Source organism: Myodes glareolus, chromosome 19 (genome assembly GCF_982192425.1).
Source record: "Myodes glareolus chromosome 19, mMyoGla1.1, whole genome shotgun sequence".
In the NCBI taxonomy this organism is placed as follows: domain Eukaryota; kingdom Metazoa; phylum Chordata; class Mammalia; order Rodentia; family Cricetidae; genus Myodes; species Myodes glareolus.
In genome coordinates this window covers 59,698,965-59,715,999 of record NC_142044.1, presented here as the reverse complement: position 1 = coordinate 59,715,999, position 17,035 = coordinate 59,698,965, and the positions used below count along the sequence as shown (strand labels likewise).

General features: G+C 44.8%; 1 protein-coding gene across 3 annotated transcripts in view; it reads left to right on the top strand.

Annotated features, from left to right (window-relative positions):
- Slc38a4 (solute carrier family 38 member 4) overlaps positions 1-17,035 on the top strand; it is a 73,899-nt gene that overhangs the window by 53,344 nt on the left and 3,520 nt on the right. For all 3 annotated transcript variants that reach the window (XM_048444746.3, XM_048444745.3, XM_048444744.3), the window contains exons 5-15: positions 1,980-2,053; positions 2,526-2,618; positions 4,891-4,972; positions 5,059-5,141; positions 5,244-5,302; positions 6,064-6,339; positions 6,472-6,551; positions 7,650-7,750; positions 10,337-10,461; positions 15,582-15,726; positions 16,744-16,841. In XM_048444746.3, coding sequence (XP_048300703.2) covers positions 1,980-2,053; positions 2,526-2,618; positions 4,891-4,972; positions 5,059-5,141; positions 5,244-5,302; positions 6,064-6,339; positions 6,472-6,551; positions 7,650-7,750; positions 10,337-10,461; positions 15,582-15,726; positions 16,744-16,841 — 1,216 coding nt within the window. The remainder of the gene's footprint in view (positions 1-1,979; positions 2,054-2,525; positions 2,619-4,890; positions 4,973-5,058; positions 5,142-5,243; positions 5,303-6,063; positions 6,340-6,471; positions 6,552-7,649; positions 7,751-10,336; positions 10,462-15,581; positions 15,727-16,743; positions 16,842-17,035) is intronic.

Genomic DNA, 17,035 nt, shown 5'->3' with positions numbered 1-17,035 from the left:
CACACTCGGTCCAAAGTTACATGGATGCAGCAGTGTTCCATGGCCGACCAATAGGATGGCTGGATAGGGGCCTCGCCTGTGATGGACAACCACAGACGTCTGCATGGTCACACATAGTTTGGTATTTTCCAAGACACGCTTCTCAGTATCTTCACAAGCATGAAGTGGCACATTAGGAGGCACTGACTGTGGAGTCCACACCATGCTGGAGAGCTAACTGTCTAAGAATGTGGCACTCTGCCACCACATATGATTAGCTAATCATGCAGCTATGTAAGGACTGAGCGTCAGCACTATAAATATTTATCTTGTGTCAAATGCACTATTTTATGTATTACAGTCTTTAGCTGAATGGGATTTTATACCAACTTCGAAAATCTGTTTGAAATCAATTAGCTGTTTACCATCTGAATAGTAGGCTCATAATATATTTGCATATCTATATGCCTTTATAATGAACATAACCTTTGAGACAAGTCTCATTAATGATTCATGCCATTAGAGATAATTAAGAAATTATCACATCATGGGCGAGCAGAAGCAGAAAACGCTTTCCCCAACCGTGGAGCCACAGATCACCTTCTGCAGAGCACTTCGCGCCACATTTAAGACAAAGGCTTCTTCTCAGCTCGCAGGCTAACTTGACCGGAGCCATTACATCTCTAAACACCATGGGATGTGCTTTGTGTGTCTCAGAGACACTCAGCTGTCCCTCTTGGTTTGCGGCGAGTGACATAGCCTGCCACTGATTTGGCTTCTAGAATGTGTCTCGCTGCAAGCCCGTGTTTCAGATACAGGAATGCTCATTGTTTTTCTAGGGAACAAAACTACATAATCTAAACTACACAATTCTTTAAAAAAAACAGGTATATTCATACTAGATAGATGAGTAGCTCTAAGTGTGCAATCCTTGCTCTGAAGGCACACATGCAACAGTGGTCTCAGTGGGATTATCAAATAGACCATGGAAAGATGCATGTTCTCAAGTAAACAAAGTAAAAGATTGCCTTTTAAAATGTCAGATGTCCAAACTGTCCATTTATTATCTAGATGATGTATTCACATTCTTTTTTTCTTCTTTTCTTTAGTTTGTTTGAGACAAGGTGTCATTGTGTGGCCCAGGATGATCTTGTACTAATAATCCTCCTGCCTCAGCTTCCCAAGTGTTGGGGTTACAGGTGTGTGCCACCATGCCTGGCTCTACCCATGCTCTTATTTTTATGCCCCAATTCCTGGTTTTATAGAAACACTGATCAGTACTAACGGACAGGAGCCATTCCTACACGCAGTCACATAGAGGGTCCTGATGTCAATGTGAGTCTCTTTGAAAATAAGCAAGGAAGCCCAGTGGTGATGGTACACGCCTTTAATCCCAGCACTCGGGAGGCAGAGGCAGGCGGATCTCTGTGAGTTCGAGGCCAACCTGGTCTACAAGAGCTAGTTCTAGGACAGTCTCCAAAGCTACAGAGAAACCCTGTCTCGAAAAAAATAATAAATAAGGGGGAAAAAAAAGAAAAGAAACAAGAAATGGTCCAACTGTCAACACTCACCGTCCTCTGCTTTTTTATTGTACCTGACCCTCCAGTTAGCACAGTATCTTCCTTTCTTATGTAGATTTAAAAAAATTAGAATGTCTGAGCCTCGGTTCAGTCAGGTTCTCAGGCAGCCTTTTTCTGCTACCTGTTGATGCAAATGTGGCATGCACACACCTGGACGCTGGGTGAGTAGATGGGATGCCCATTAGCATCTCGGCTGTGAGATATGTTACCCCACTATGGAAGAAGCTACAGACAGTAGTTGAAGCATGTACAACGTTGGGTGGTGTTCAAGAATTTCCTAGAATCCTCTAAATCCATATACTTTTGCAAAGTTGACGGTTGAAAAGGCAGGAATTATTGCTGTAGTTTACTGCAGTGGTTATGGTAGCAATGTCTCACCTGTTAGAAACCTTGTGTTGTCTACTTTCTGTTCCATTACAGAATCATGTTGCTTACTGTGGCCATTTTATCGCTCTATTCGGTTCACCTTCTATTAAAGACAGCCAAGGAAGGAGGTATGTTCCTTTAAGTCCACATCTTCGGCCAAAAAGGTGACTTCCTAGTTTGATTCTCGTCAAAGGGCTCTCACTTAACACAGCATTCTAAGCTAAGGCGGATACCAGTTAGGCCCATGGTTCGTTTTCCTCTAATCCCTACAATGTGTTCTCCCAAGGTTTGTAGTTAGTTGGGCAAATGAGAATCAAGAATAAAAGTCGATTGGCCCAAGTTCAAGCCAAATAGGGGGAAGAAAAGATTTTTTGGCAAATGGCGGGTATAGCGGCACACAGCTCAAGTGAACGGAGCCGTTGTTTCTGTTTGCAGAGCGTTTGACATTGCTCACTGGTTTCTGAGGTCCTGTCCTTTGGTTTTTATCATTTCTCTGTACTATTTAGTTACATGCTTAATATTCCAGTGTAGCGTTATGTAAAGAAATGCTAGAGGCATGAGAATGATCCTCTAACACAGCAATTTTATCTTCCCTTATAGGGTCTTTAATTTATGAAAAACTAGGGGAAAAGGCATTTGGATGGCCCGGGAAAATTGGAGCCTTTGTCTCTATTACAATGCAGAATATTGGAGGTAAGTGGGGAGCTTGCAAAGGGACACTTGAATTTTCTGTAGGAAGCGCAATAAAAATGAACAACAACAGAACTTCCGGCAGTGAACAAACAACTGCATTCTAGCTTTGAATGCCCCCAGCATTCACCATACCCCCGGCAGCCTGCTGAACTCACTGGGCTCCTGGGTGTGTGTGAGCCACACCACAGACCCAGTGGCTGTTTATTATCTGTATGTTATTAAATTAAAGTCTTGTGTAGACATTTCCGGAACTGCTAGGATCATCTTTGGTTGTTCTTTGTTTTTTACTGCTAGGTTTTGTTTTTACTGGATTAGGGCCATAAGCATCTAAGCCCATTGAGGAATCTGCTCTACATTTAGTTAAAATCTTCAGCTTTCTGGAGATTTGAATCACCAGGCGTCTCATAAGATCACCTCATGCCTGCTCCAGCTGGTGACAACGGAGATAAGAAGCCCTGAGTGTGTTAAGTCGTTAACACCCAAGCTGGGCAAGGGTGCCGTGGCTATTGAAGGTGTCAGTACAGCCACATCACACTTCCAGGTGTGGATCAAAGCAGGCTCTGTGTCCAGCCAAACATGCGCAGCGTGGCTGTAAGAGAGATGGAGCTGGCGTACTCCCACCCCAGCAAACACTCTCCCTTCTATCTGTTTCATCTAATCAGCGATTTTGCATAAGGAAAGCCACTTGTGCTTCTTAAATTAGCAGTTCCACGTTTAGAACACTTTAATTTTTCAACCCCCTAAAACCTTGGCATTCGCCACCGATGTTTTATCATTAGCGGGATGATGTTGACATTACCCAAACAGGCCTGTGGCACCCTGAATTTTCGAAGACCAAACACATTAACGGTGGTGACATCACCGAGAGTCAGCAGTTAAGAGCTCTAAAATCGAACGGTCCCTTGGTGAGCCAGCTCATCAGAAACACCTCCTGTTTACGCTCTGTAAGATTCTGCTGTGGCCAAGGGCGTTGTAAAGATTAACCAAGCCATGTGGACAGGAGACAGGGCAGCTATCAGAGAAACCGCCTCATTTTGACAATTGGGAAGAGTCAGGGGATTGTGCTTTTCATGTAGTCTGCCCTCTGCAAGAGTACGATCTTGGATGCGTCATTGAGTTTCTCACAATCCTGATGTCTGCAGGATAGGGTGGTGACATACACCTGTTCTCTCCAAGATTTTCCAGATGATTAAATGATGGAATCCACAGAGTTCAAGAGAGTCAGATGCGATCAACACCATTCTTTCCTCTGTGGAAGCTTAGGGACTAATTTGAAACTAGTCAGAGTTCATTGTACAACGTAGATGCCTGTGTGTACAACCACACCAGAAGGATATAGCTCACACTGAGAGCTGCGTAAGACCAGCCTTTCCCTGTTGTGGTAGTGTGGGGACTAGAACCCAGATCCCTGTGCGTGCTAGACAATTGTTCTACATCCCTGAACTACAGCCTCAGCCCTGTCAGTTTTACTTTTAATTGCACCCTGGACCGTGTGTCAGATAACAAATGAGAATCCAATTGCGCCAAATGGTGGGCTTGGGAATGGAGTGTTGCACAAATCCCCCCCAGTTGGAGACAAAGCTCTCACATTTTACATATGTAAATAGGGAGATGTTTTATAGATTTTTTTTTAAGATGTTTTCAAAGTAGTACAGGTGAAATTTGACCCTTTCTGTAATTTTCTTAACCAAATGGGAAGCTGGAATAAGAGGAGAAACCCCAAATCCATAACAGACAAAATGGGAGAGAAGCTATTGTCTCTTATACTCTGTTATCAGCCTAGAGGACTTACAGTGGCCATGGCTCTGAGAGACCACAGAGGCCCAACAGGTGTCACCGGGAGAGAGCCAGAGTGATTGGAGCGTCCAGGGTCCTGCCTTGTAATGCTGCTATCTTGGTTTTGGCCTCCGCTTCTTTTTGTCAGACCACTGCCCTCAGACCCACACAACACAGGCCATGACGGTCTCTAACTAATGAGAGTGAATGTGTGAGACCCAAGGTTCCCCCCTAGTACCCCAATTTGGATTTAACAAAGAAACAGCATGGGCACTATTAGCAACAGTCCCTCATGTACGAACTGGAGAGACAAACTTTTGCTTTCGAAGAGAATCCAAAAGCCTTGTGGAGTGTGCGTGGCCTTCCCATTCTGTTTTAGGGATAAGGTGTTCATCTGTCCAAGGAGAATGGATGTCCCAAGTGCTCTGACTTCTTACAGCTTGTGTGGGATGGCAGCGTGTGCATCACCACTAAGCTCTCCCTTTGTCCATTCCAGCAATGTCAAGCTACCTCTTCATCATTAAATATGAACTACCTGAAGTAATCAGAGCATTCATGGGACTTGAAGAAAACACTGGGTATGTCTCACATTCCCTCTGCGATACCAAGTGGCTCATTCTGCTGGTCTTTTCTGTTCCCAACACCCTCTCTCTTTCTCTTCTAGGGAATGGTACCTCAATGGCAACTACCTCGTCATATTTGTGTCTGTGGGAATTATCCTTCCACTCTCTCTCCTTAAAAATTTAGGTATTAATTCCCTAACTGAAAGTATGCTTACTTCATATTCTAGTAGGCAAGCTTTTCTTAGATTCTATAGTCACCTTCCAAAATATTTCTGCTGATTCCTAGGTTACCTTGGCTATACCAGTGGATTTTCCCTGACGTGCATGGTGTTTTTTGTCAGCGTGGTAAGTGCTTTGTTGACATGATCCTTGTAGCTCGGAATGCATGCCATGTTTCATTAGTGTCCTCATGTTTGTCCACGCATTTCACTAGCATGGAATAGTCCTTGCTTCACAAGCAATTTTATTGTATTCTAATTTGGAATGAGAAAGGGGTAGTCATGGGTTTAAAAATAGTTGAATTAGAATGCCAAGGTCATAGCACACTGTCTGTTCCAGGCAGGCTCCCTGGGCGAACATTTAGACAAAGGACTATGGTAGTGATCCAGTGTCTAAGAAGGTGGAAATAGCAGGCTTCGGCCATATCTGTCTGTATTCACCATTTTTCTTCCACTTTCTACCCGTAAAGAGACTTTGACCATAGCAGAATTGAAGAAGTCAACTCAAACAAAGGAGAAATTTCTTGAAATGGCATAGATGTGAAATTTGCAAATCTTTTCCCTCAAAGAAGTAAAGGAAGAGGAAAGAATTATTGATGACTTGTGTCATGAATACTTTGACGTAACGAGGAAATTATCTTTAATGTAATGTCATAGAAGGGTCGGAAAGACCCGGGAAACCTGGGACTGTTGACTAGAAAGTAGCGCTGGCACTCACAGTTCCAGCTCTCTGCTTTGAACAGAGGCTAGGGCTCTCTGTGGCCCAGCAGTCTAAGGAGATTCTGTACCCCTCAAGCCACACAGGTGGAGATTTATTTGATTGTTTCCCCCTCAAAGCTCGACAATTCTTTTGTTTTTGTTGTTTCAACTTTTAATGACTGGCTATAGGTGATCTACAAAAAATTTGAAATACCCTGCCCTCTGCCTGTCCTGGATCACAATGTTGGAAATCTGACGTTCAACAGCACACTTCCAATGCACGTGATTATGTTACCCAATAACTCAGAGAGCGCTGACGTCAACTTCATGATGGATTACACTCACCGAAACCCTGCAGGGCTGGATGAGAACCAGGCCACCGGCCCTCTTCACAGCAGTGGCGTGGAGTACGAAGCCCACAATGATGACAAGTGTCAGCCCAAATACTTTGTGTTCAATTCCCGGGTAAGCGACAGGTCCACACCCCTAATAGGCTGAGCGGTGCTGTGGTCACTGAATTTTATTTCACAAACTGAGAGGCTCTGGAATCACTGTCTATGCTGGGTCTCCAAATATTCATGTTTGTTTGTTTTACAGACCGCCTACGCAATCCCAATCCTAGCGTTCGCTTTTGTCTGCCACCCCGAGGTCCTACCCATCTACAGTGAACTTAAAGAGTAAGGCAGCCATCATTTTAGCATTCTCATTTGATTTGCAAATGTGTCCATCTATTCAAAGATGCTTTATGAGGAGGCCCATCCTATGGCTTTCTGAGCAGACATGGCTTGTGCTACCGCAATTCATTGGTAATGTATTTTAGCCAAGGTTTGAGTGAGCCCACCTGCCCTTCTAGCATGACAGCCCAGGAAAGGATTTCCCACAGTGGGGGAGGAGATAGTGGGTGCATTGATTTGGACAGGTGTATGGATTTGAAAGTGGATTTTGTTGTAGCTGGAAATGACAGCACTCATGATAACAAAAACTTAGAGTTAGGGCAGCCTTGCCAAGCAGCTGATGCTACTTGTGGTCAGTTCCTTGCCTTAAAGGTGTCACCAGACCAGATAGCCATGTATGCAATGGGGACACGAGCTAGTTCCTACCAGTGCAGGGATCTATGATTCATTAATAATCATCTCCTTTGAGGTTGCAGACATCTCATTTAGTCTGAACCCATTCTAACCGCTTGGGGGTCAGGCAATGATTCTTACATTTTTAAACCTGAACAGTGAAGATGCCTTGTGTGTGTGTAAATCAGATAAGTTCTGATTTGCTTCCTAAAGTTCTGGAACACTTTTGGCTATTTGGGGGTCTTAGATTTACTTTGTGAATCATGTACAGTATGGACTCCATAAGCCTGGTGGTGAGTGCTAGCTATACTGGCTTCTAGAAACTTCCGTAGGACAACATAAAATTTTCTCAGTAGTCCGAGCTCTTGGTGGTGGGGATTTGCTGATTCCCTAGGCTGTTTTCTTCAGTAAACTCATCTCAGTGTGAAATGGAAAAGCTTTGCCATAGAGGCCGGTTTAATCCTGGCCATTTACTGTAATTAAATTAATTAATTTTCTGTGGACAAGCTTACTTGACATTAAAGGAACTACAGATTAAAGGAACACTGCTTAAGAGAAATGAAAATAAATCTTCCTTAACTCTAGGAGACAAACTTAAACAAGTTGTAAGCTTTATGTCTGAAGTCTGCTTTCATCATTTTTATTTTAATTTTAAGTTATATTTAAAGAAGTTTTTAAAGTGAAGCTTGGTGTTCTTTCTCTTCCCAGCCGGTCCCGGAGAAAGATGCAGACAGTGTCCAATATTTCCATCACAGGGATGCTCGTCATGTACCTGCTCGCCGCTCTCTTTGGCTACCTAACTTTCTATGGTAGGTCACCCCGTCGCAGCCATTCTCTTTGTGATTACACTGGTCATTCACCTCGATACATAAAATTGTTTTTCATCCCTTAAGTGGGTGGCATGGTCTATATATAAATTGTGCATTCTTGATTGACACTCTGTTTAGTCTTGCCACTTTTCAAAGGAAATGGGCTCTGGATCCACCTGGCTAATAGATTCCAGCAACTGGAGAAGTCATGTATGATTTGTTTGTTTAAATCTCTCTGATCCCAGCTAGGATGATGCTCAGTAGATAAAGTACTTGACCTCCAAGCATGAGGACCCAGGTTTGGATTCCCCAACACCCATATACAAATCCAACATGGCAGTACAGGCTGCAATGTTGGCGACAGAGACAGGAGGATCCCTGGACTTGTCAGCTAGCTAAGCTAACAAAAACTGTGAGCTGTGAGACCCTGCCTCAAGCAATTAGGGAAGATACCAAACACCAGCCTCTAGCATCGACATGTGCATGTGTGTAGGTGTGTTCACCTTCGTACACACACTAGGACACACACACATTACAAATCCCTCAAATCAAGTTAATTCCCTTCACGTATAAGTGATATTTCTTTGTCTAATTTTCCAGTCCAGCGTAGGCTAGAAACAATGAAATGGAATCCAACTGCATACAGTAAAACTCTTTTTAAGGAGAAGTGGCTGCCAAGCAAATGGCAAAAACCCATAATCTTCAAGTTTGAACCTGCTTCTTCTTTACCAGTCAGTTAAAGCTGGCATCGTAAGCAGGGCAGCGGTGGCACACATCTTTAATATCAGTCCTCAGGAGGCAAAGACAGGACAATCTCTGTTAGTTTGGGGCCAGTTTGGTCTACAGAGTGAGTTCCAGGACTGGCTTCAAAGCTACACAGAGAAACCCTGTCTAGAAAAACAAAAACAACAACAAGATAAGCAAACAAACAAAGCTGGCATCTTAGAGTATTAAGTAAAATGTCTGCTTCATTTTATTAAGTTCTGTTAGAGTAATAGCTTCCTAAGAAAAGGGATACAAAAAAAAAGTTCCTTCAATCTGGGACTATTCTAAATGTGTGTGTATGTGTTTAAGTATGTATGTATGCATATATGTATAAATGGCATCGCAACAGTACACATTACACATTCTGTCCAGCACCTTAACTGTAAACAAAAAATTAATATTATTTTCTCATTCCATAAAATAGAACCCAGGAGAGAAATTATTTCAATCAAATATGTGTATTATCGAATATTTACACTAGTCAAAGTGTCAATGCAAATAGGTATTTTTAATAGACACCGTCAACTTTTTTTTGAGTTCTGTTAGTGAGTTGTTTATTGTAAGACACACAGCACTTTGGAAAGCATTTCAGTTATTTTAGAATAGAAAAAGAAATGTGCGTATGATACATACACATGGAGTTTCAAAAATCGACTGCAAAGTTGTAAGCAAGAGTAGCTCTTCCTCCTCCTGGGCCTCAACTTGCTGTTTACTGATTTGGTAAAATAAGTTGAATGTGTGACAGACTGGGGAGGAAATGCCTTGGAGGAGGCCATCATTTGCTTAGGTGTCTTTCCCATTTGACTAACATTTGACTGTTAATCTTGCACTTGCTCTCAGTTTGGCATTAGCTTCTCACTGGTTACAGGTTAGCGAAAGTCAAGATCAACACCACCGAGTGTGTTTTTACCCCTTGTCTCATCTTGAGAGGAGTAGAGGGAAAACCAGGTTACTTATGACTTCATGTACATCTATGTGTTACCCATGTCTTGATTTCATGTGTATCTATGAGCGTTTGTGTCTGGCATTCTGAATGGCCGTCTTCAAAGAAGGCATCAGATAAATCGTAGACTGATGCTTGGGAGAGCCAATAAAAACCATGCTTTTGTTCTCATGTGCTTTTCTAATAATCTCATAAGACAAACAACCCTTGAACTCCTCAAGAGGACCTGAGTTTAGATTGCCAGCACCCATGTAAAAGCTGGGTATGCAAGCCCGTGTCGGTAACCCCAGTGCTACGAACCAAAGAGGCAGATCCCAGGGTCTTGCTGGGCGATAGTCTAGCCAAAATGACAAGCTTCTGGTTCAGTGAGAGACCCCGTCTCAAAAAGTAAGGTGAAGAAGTGATTGAGAAAATGTCTCAACATCAACCTCTACCCCCACATGTGCCCACACAAGTGAATGCACACATGTGTACAAGCACACACACATACACACAAACACACAAACACAGAGTTAGAGCTCATCAGTCCCGCAGCTCTCACACTAGGTGCAAAGCAGCGGCGTCAGGGTTAGCTGGACAGACAGGTTGAGGATGGAGGTGGCGTGGGCTGGACAAGCTGGTAGGGCTTCGGCTTTTCCTTCCTTTTAACCCGAGCATGCCATCCTGGCTTGTGATGCTCTCTGTACCAGACAGATGTATTATGGTCCAAATCACGTCAAGAAGCTTAGCAGCCTTTCATGTTCTGGCTTTACAAGCTTCGGAACTGTCTGAATCCCCAGGCCTGGCCTCTTCCACTAGCCTGTTTCTTCCATCGCCCTGCATGTTTCCGTGAGTAGCCGGTGCCGACTCAGCAACTCCCTCAACTCTTCATCTTGCAGGGGAAGTTGAAGATGAGCTACTCCATGCTTACAGCAGAGTCTACACATTTGACACCCCTCTGATCATGGTACGCGTGGCCGTCCTGGTGGCAGTGACGCTAACTGTGCCCATTGTCCTCTTCCCAGTAAGTACACTGAGTCCTGAAGGATGAGTCTGTGGTTCTGACTCACTGTGGATTTGGGTGTCTGTGTGTCTGCTGTGGTGGGTCCCAGCCAATTATTAGTTTCTCACAGAATTTTGGAGCCACTTAAAGTTGACCACTTAATACCTAGACACAGCCAGTCATTTTAGGGAGTGTTTTTAAAGGATGAGAAAAAAACACGAACCTTGTTTTTAAATTCAAATGAAAACCAAGCAGGGCCTGAGCTGCCACCTATAGACTAATAAGATGACTGAGTAGTTCTTCTGCCTCCGGAAATGTGAACGCCAGCACCACTTAGGCTAGGACCACGCTGCATCTTGCCAGCATCTTGAAACGTTTCCATTTGTTCCTCTGCCTGTTGTGCCCAGGTCACAGCCAAAGCTCAGGTTATGGAATCTGACGTCTTGGTAACAAACGGGAAGGAGACTCGTTAGGTAAATGATATACCAGAAGGGAGTTTTTTGATCTCTCCCACCCAAACTGATACATGCCTTCTGGTATTTGAAATTCCTGCTCCTTGGCTCTAGTCAGGGTTTTGGTTTGTCATGGGCTCACCACAGCGGGCTGGGAGTGAGGACTGCGCGGGAAGAATTAAAACACCACCCGTGGACAAGCATAGGCTCTCCTGCCTGCCACTGTGCCCCTTTCATAAACACTCCGTTCACTCATCCATTGTAGGGGGATAAATTAAGCGACCCGGAAACCAGCTTTGCTAAGTACAAAATGTTTCACACAAGGCTCGGCCTAAGAGAGCAACTTAGAAAATGTGCTGTGGTCACTTTAAGAACTGCTCGCGTGGTGACGTGTATTTTGCCACATTCCTTCTTCATGAGTGCATGAAACCAAATCCTCGTTGCTATCACGCCTAATACTCTGAAATAACGCCTGGCCTCTATTATATCTGAGAGAATTCTGAACGTCATGCGTGGAGCTTTAGCCTAAAATGAGCTCTGGCTGGAGCGGGATGTTCTGTAGGACGGCATTTCCGGTTACTCCGGGAAAAGCGGATCTGGGGTCCTTGTGAGTTTTGGCATACCAGAAACATCTGCACTGTCGTTTAATTGTTTTATGCGAGGAATCTGTTACCATCTTTCACTTTGCTTTACTCACAAGCCCTTGATAAGGAAGGATTTCCCTAGCCACAGTCTCGAGAGATTGAAGGGTATGGCGGTGGTCACACAGCTAGTGGATAACTGTTAAGCTAAGGCAAGGCTCGTTGCCAGAATGGGAAGTAAAAGCCAGTCTCCACAAATATTATATCTCACCATTGACAATCCAAACCTCTCTTAGAAATTCTTATCCCGTGTAAGGGCGAATGCCCAGGGCTGAGTCTGATATCAGGAACTGTAGTAGTTTGTCAGTGGTAGAGGCCATTAAAATTGAAATTGACCATAAGAACCAACATCCAGGAAAATGATCAATGTCTGCCATTTTCTGGGCATGGCATGACCTTTCACAGCCACAGATACAGAGAAATGTTAATGGTGGCCGGCAGAGAGGGCGGGCCGACAGGGAAGGTCAACAATGCTGAACATAAAAAAATGGTCTTTGGGTAAATCTTGCCTTTTCTGAAATGCATGAACCACCTTTTCTAGTTCATTCTGTGCCATGAATCCATGGGAATGAGGGTCTGGGCAAGGGAATTAAATGGTCTCAAGTGTGATAAGTGGCGACCTCCACGTCCCAGTCAAGTTCTGAAAGGCCACATTCTGATGGGCTTTTGATAAAGTGGTCCATACTGTGAATAGTGTTTTTATTCATTTCGTGTAACTTGGGGCCAGGATTTCCGTGAACCAAGTGCAGGGCGTGGCTCTCCTGCACTGTGTGGCTTCTCCTGTATGGTGCGACTCACCCAGAAGGCGTGGCTCAGGAAGGCATAGCTCTCCCAACAGCTTTCTTTGCATTCAGAAACACTTGACACCCCCGCCTCCCCCCAGGAACTTCTTTATCTGCCATAATATCCTCCCAAACAAGAGACAAAGCAAACCTAGTCTGGGTTCAAATCTAGCATTTTAGCTACAGTTTCGCGTCCTTTCTCTTACAGAACTCGGTCACCTGGCTCTTTCTTAGATGAAAGGATAAGTGTCGCCTGCTCAGATTCCCTTATCCTCTCTTTCATCTCAAGTCTGGTTGGTCTTTTCCTTCTCAGCACAAGCGTGCAGGAGCCTGTGATGTTTATCTATCTCTGATGCCTGTCGGACGGATGCAGACGCGAAGCGAATGAAGGCTAATTCTATTAGCAGCTTCACGAGGAGCTCCTTGGGTGTGGGGTGGGCAGTCCACTGTGGGACGCCCCTCCTTCCAGAGGATGGATGGTGACTTGTGCAACTGTGCTTCCCTTCCTACGGCAAGGTTCACGTGTCACCACAAGGGACAGAAAAGCAAATAGCCTTTATTGTTTATTCTAAGTGGACAGGTTCATGCCCGACCTGGAGTATGTTCAGAAGGTCACCTTTCAGACTTCCGGCACCTGCTAGTTCATCTCCCTTTGGCATGTCCTGCCTCCAGGTCTCTGAAGTGTGCACCGACTTAGGCATAGACTGTCAGGAACTGCAGTGGGGTTGATATTACCGAGATACGATTCCCAAGCCATCCCGGACCGCGAAGAAGGCGTCATTTCTACTCAATGGGAGAATCTGTGTTTATTGAGAGTCAATTCAAGGCTGTTCCTTTTTTCTTGGCTTCCATATCTGTGATCTTCACCCTGGCACCCTACATTAGCACAGAGCGCCTCCGAACAGACTGTGCTCAGGAAACTCTGTAGGAACAATTAGCATTCTACCTAGAAAGTGCGTGGAAACTTCCTCGTGTCATTCTGTGTCAGGAGCCCTGACTGGTGCTGGGGACTTCCCGGACTTGCAGCGTCTGACCCACATTTTCATATTCTTATCAGTTTGCATCAGTAGATAAAGGGGCACATGGGGAAGGGCATGTGAGTTGAGTTGCCTCTGCTGTCCTGGTGTGGGTAAACAGAGCTGCCCCAGCCCTTTAGATCCCCTCTCTCATAACAACAGTGCTGTAACAGGAAATGACCAGTTTTCTTCTAACCCTTTCCAAGGCTCCTTTCCTCTGCCTCCTTGGCACTGTTGCCCTCTTCAGGGGGATGTTGACAATCCATGTTCCCTCAGTCCTGTAAGGGATTTTCTTCAGTACACTTACCGTGAGAACAAAGCTTTTGCCGTTCACTCCAACCATGTGGTGTTTCTTCCTGTCCATGTTGTGTCTTCTTATTTCAGTAGGCCAAACCTTAATTTATCACCTGATTTTAGGAAACTGTTTGTTCTCAGAGGCCCTGAGCATACAGGATTGCCCTTGACTCGGCTTTTTGTTTGCTTGTTTTAACTTGAGTGCTTTCATTTTAAAACAGAAACAACACACACACACACACACACACACACACACACACACGCATGGCGTCTTCATAAAACACAAATCTGCATTCAGCCTGCTTTTTTGTAAGTTTCCCAGTCAGTCTGGGCAACACACACCCCTATAGAAAACTCACTGTAGGTTCACTAGCCCTGCCGCTGTGCACAATATCGGACAGGTATTCATCACAGGTCCTAATGTCCCAGTTACTGGGGAAAGTGGTATCAAACTGCTGGCCTTCCTTGAAGTGCTTTTCACAGCGAGCGTCATCTTTTTCACTGATGTTTAAAATCTCTCCCAAAGTCACTCCTAAACCCTCTGCAAACCTGTGTGTGCAGCTTGCCATTCTAGAAATGAATTCCCTTTGACCTACACAGATGGTTCTCATTATCCACGGCTGGTATGAAAGGAATGCCACAGGAGAAACTGCGGGCGATTCAGCTTGCATTTTTTCCGGGCTGTCCATACATGTTTCAAGATGGAGCTCACAGTGGCTGCTTCTGCAGTGAGTTCCTGTCTCCGCGCCGTGATGAGATCTCGAGACTAGAATTCTTAGGTGGAAATCCATCTGAACGTGGGAAGCCCTAGCTGAACTCGAGGTCTTACTGAAAGGCCAGCAGAGTAACCCCACTAAGTCCAAAGAGTGTCCTCCGAAGAGATCCCAAAGATGAGCACGGCTCTGGGTCGGGCTGTCCAAACCCAAATGCTCTCGGCCGTCTCCCACAGCGACCTCGTTGTCTGGTGACACCGCAGTTCCTTGAGCTCAGCCAGCGGAGCCTCTCTCCAGCCTTGGCGCACTGACTTCAGCTGCTGTAAAAAGGGCTGGAATCTGCTGAGACCCCGAAGTGAGTGGAAGGATTCCTGCTGTCAGTTTAATTCAGCATTTCCTGAGTGCCTGCTTTGTGCAAAGGACTGAGCAGGACCTCTGAGGAATGCTGGGGTTATTGAGTCCCACGGTTTGCCTTTCGTGGATCTGTAATCTATTAATGTGGGGGGGGGGGAAGGAAGAAGGAGGAAACACAAAAAGTATCACTTTTTTTTCCCAAAAAATATCAGTGGAAAATGTCAAATAAAATGGAAAATGAAGAAGAAGCCAGGTCTGCAGAATTTGCTTTACAGTCTGTGCTATGCCATCTCAGGGTCTACGTCCAATGCCTAGGCTGGTCTAATGAGAATAAGTCATGGTTAGCTAGCAGCAGGGCTTCACTGCCCCAAGTTACACGGAGCTGTTACTTCATCATCCCTTCTGCCCAAGATTATTTTTGAACAAAGAGTTCTAAGATCCAAGAAAGTGGATGCATGGTATGCAGCCAAGGAAAGGTATCACTTCAGACACGACACTTCAGAGTGAAGTTGACACAGCAACACTAATGTACCTAATTCTGTGGAACTGTACGAACTTAAAGCAGTTAGGCTGGCAAATGCTCCTCTGTGTGTTTCAACACAAGGAAAATGTGAGAAAAACCATCAAGATGTTTTGGGCGGGGTAAGGGTTAAAACAAAATGCTTTAGATTAGAATACTTATAATCATAGCAAAAATTAAAAACACCTTTAATCCCAGCACTGGGGAGGCAGAGGCAGGCGGATCTTTGTGAGTTCAAGGCCAGCCTGGTCTACAGAATGAGTTCCAGGACAGTCAAACCTACACAAAGAAACCCTGTTTCGCAAAACAAAACCAAAAACAAAAATAAAGTGAAAGAAGTGATCAGGACTGTCAACATCCTCGTTGCAGATCCGGACCTCCGTGATCACGCTGCTGTTCCCCAGACGACCCTTCAGCTGGGTAAGGCACTTCCTGATCGCCGCAGTGATCATTGCGCTCAACAACATGCTCGTCATCCTCGTGCCCACCATCAAATACATCTTTGGGTTCATAGGTGAGTTTCAGAAAAGCTTTTGCTTGATCGGTTCCAACGTACGCCTCCTTAAACGGCAACATGAAAACAGCGCTATGCGGGCAGGGTTCTATGCGGGCAGGGTTCCTGTCCCTGTCGGGCTAAAAGGAATTTCAGGAGCCCCTGCTGGGCTCAGTGACCACACTGGCTGTGTTCTATGTTGGCATTCACCTACAGCCGTTTTGTTCAAGTGCCCTTTCAAGACGTGAAGAAACTGAGCCTCAAAGAAATCAAATCACATACCTTTTGGTGGACAGAGGATTTGGGCATGGCCATAGCTCTGTCTTCAGGGGGAAAGTAAGGGCTGACTACCATATACTCTCTCCAGGCTGTGAGTGCCAGCTGGGGTGTTCAGGGTGTCTTTAGAGGAACTGGAGGCTGAGAGCCCTAAACATCTCATTCCCTTTAACCACATGGTCTGTTTCTCCATTTGATTTCTCAGTCCAGGCTAAGGGTTCACTAGATTTTTAGGGCAGAATGCGTTTTACTTTTAGTTTTTTTGTTGTTGTTGTTTTGTATTTTGGCTTTTTTTTTTTTTTTTTTTTTTTTTTTAGCTTTTTGAGATGGGGCTTCTCTGTGTCGTCCTGGCTGTCCTCTATAGATCGGGCTGGCCTCAAACTCAGAGATCTGCCTGCTTCTGCCTTCCAATTGCTGGGATTAAATGCATGCACCTCCACCACCTGGCTAGAATGACTTTTAAGAGAATCAGGCCTGGACAGGAAGCTTTAGTGTTGAGTTCAGCCCCCAAGTGTTGTTTGGCCTCTTACTATTATTACAGTTACACTTACATGGCCATCATGTGGGGCACATTTTAATTTTCTTTACAGACACACATTCTAGAAATGCATAATCAAGATGAATTATGGCTGAAATGTTGCTTTTAGTGCTGAGAAAAACAAAACAGATTGTATTTGTTTGTCCTGAGGCATGTGCTTGCAGATGCATCTCTGGGGCAGCCAACTGTGCGAGACACTAGCTGCCCTGCACCTCTCTCCTCAGGGGCTTCGGCTGCCACCATGCTGATTTTCATTCTTCCGGCGGCTTTTTATCTCAAACTTGTCAAGAAGGAACCTCTGAGATCACCCCAAAAGGTTGGGGTAAGTAATATTTGTAATGTCCCCTACTGTATCTCAACTACTCAAGGAAAGTCAGAAAACACACATGGTCTAGAAAAATGAAACAAGCAAGACTCCCAAATAAACAAGACTCAAGAGCTGAAAGTGGGCAACACAGCAGTGGCAGAGGAGAGAGTCTCTGACATTCACAGGAGTCTAGTATTTCAGGGAGCAAA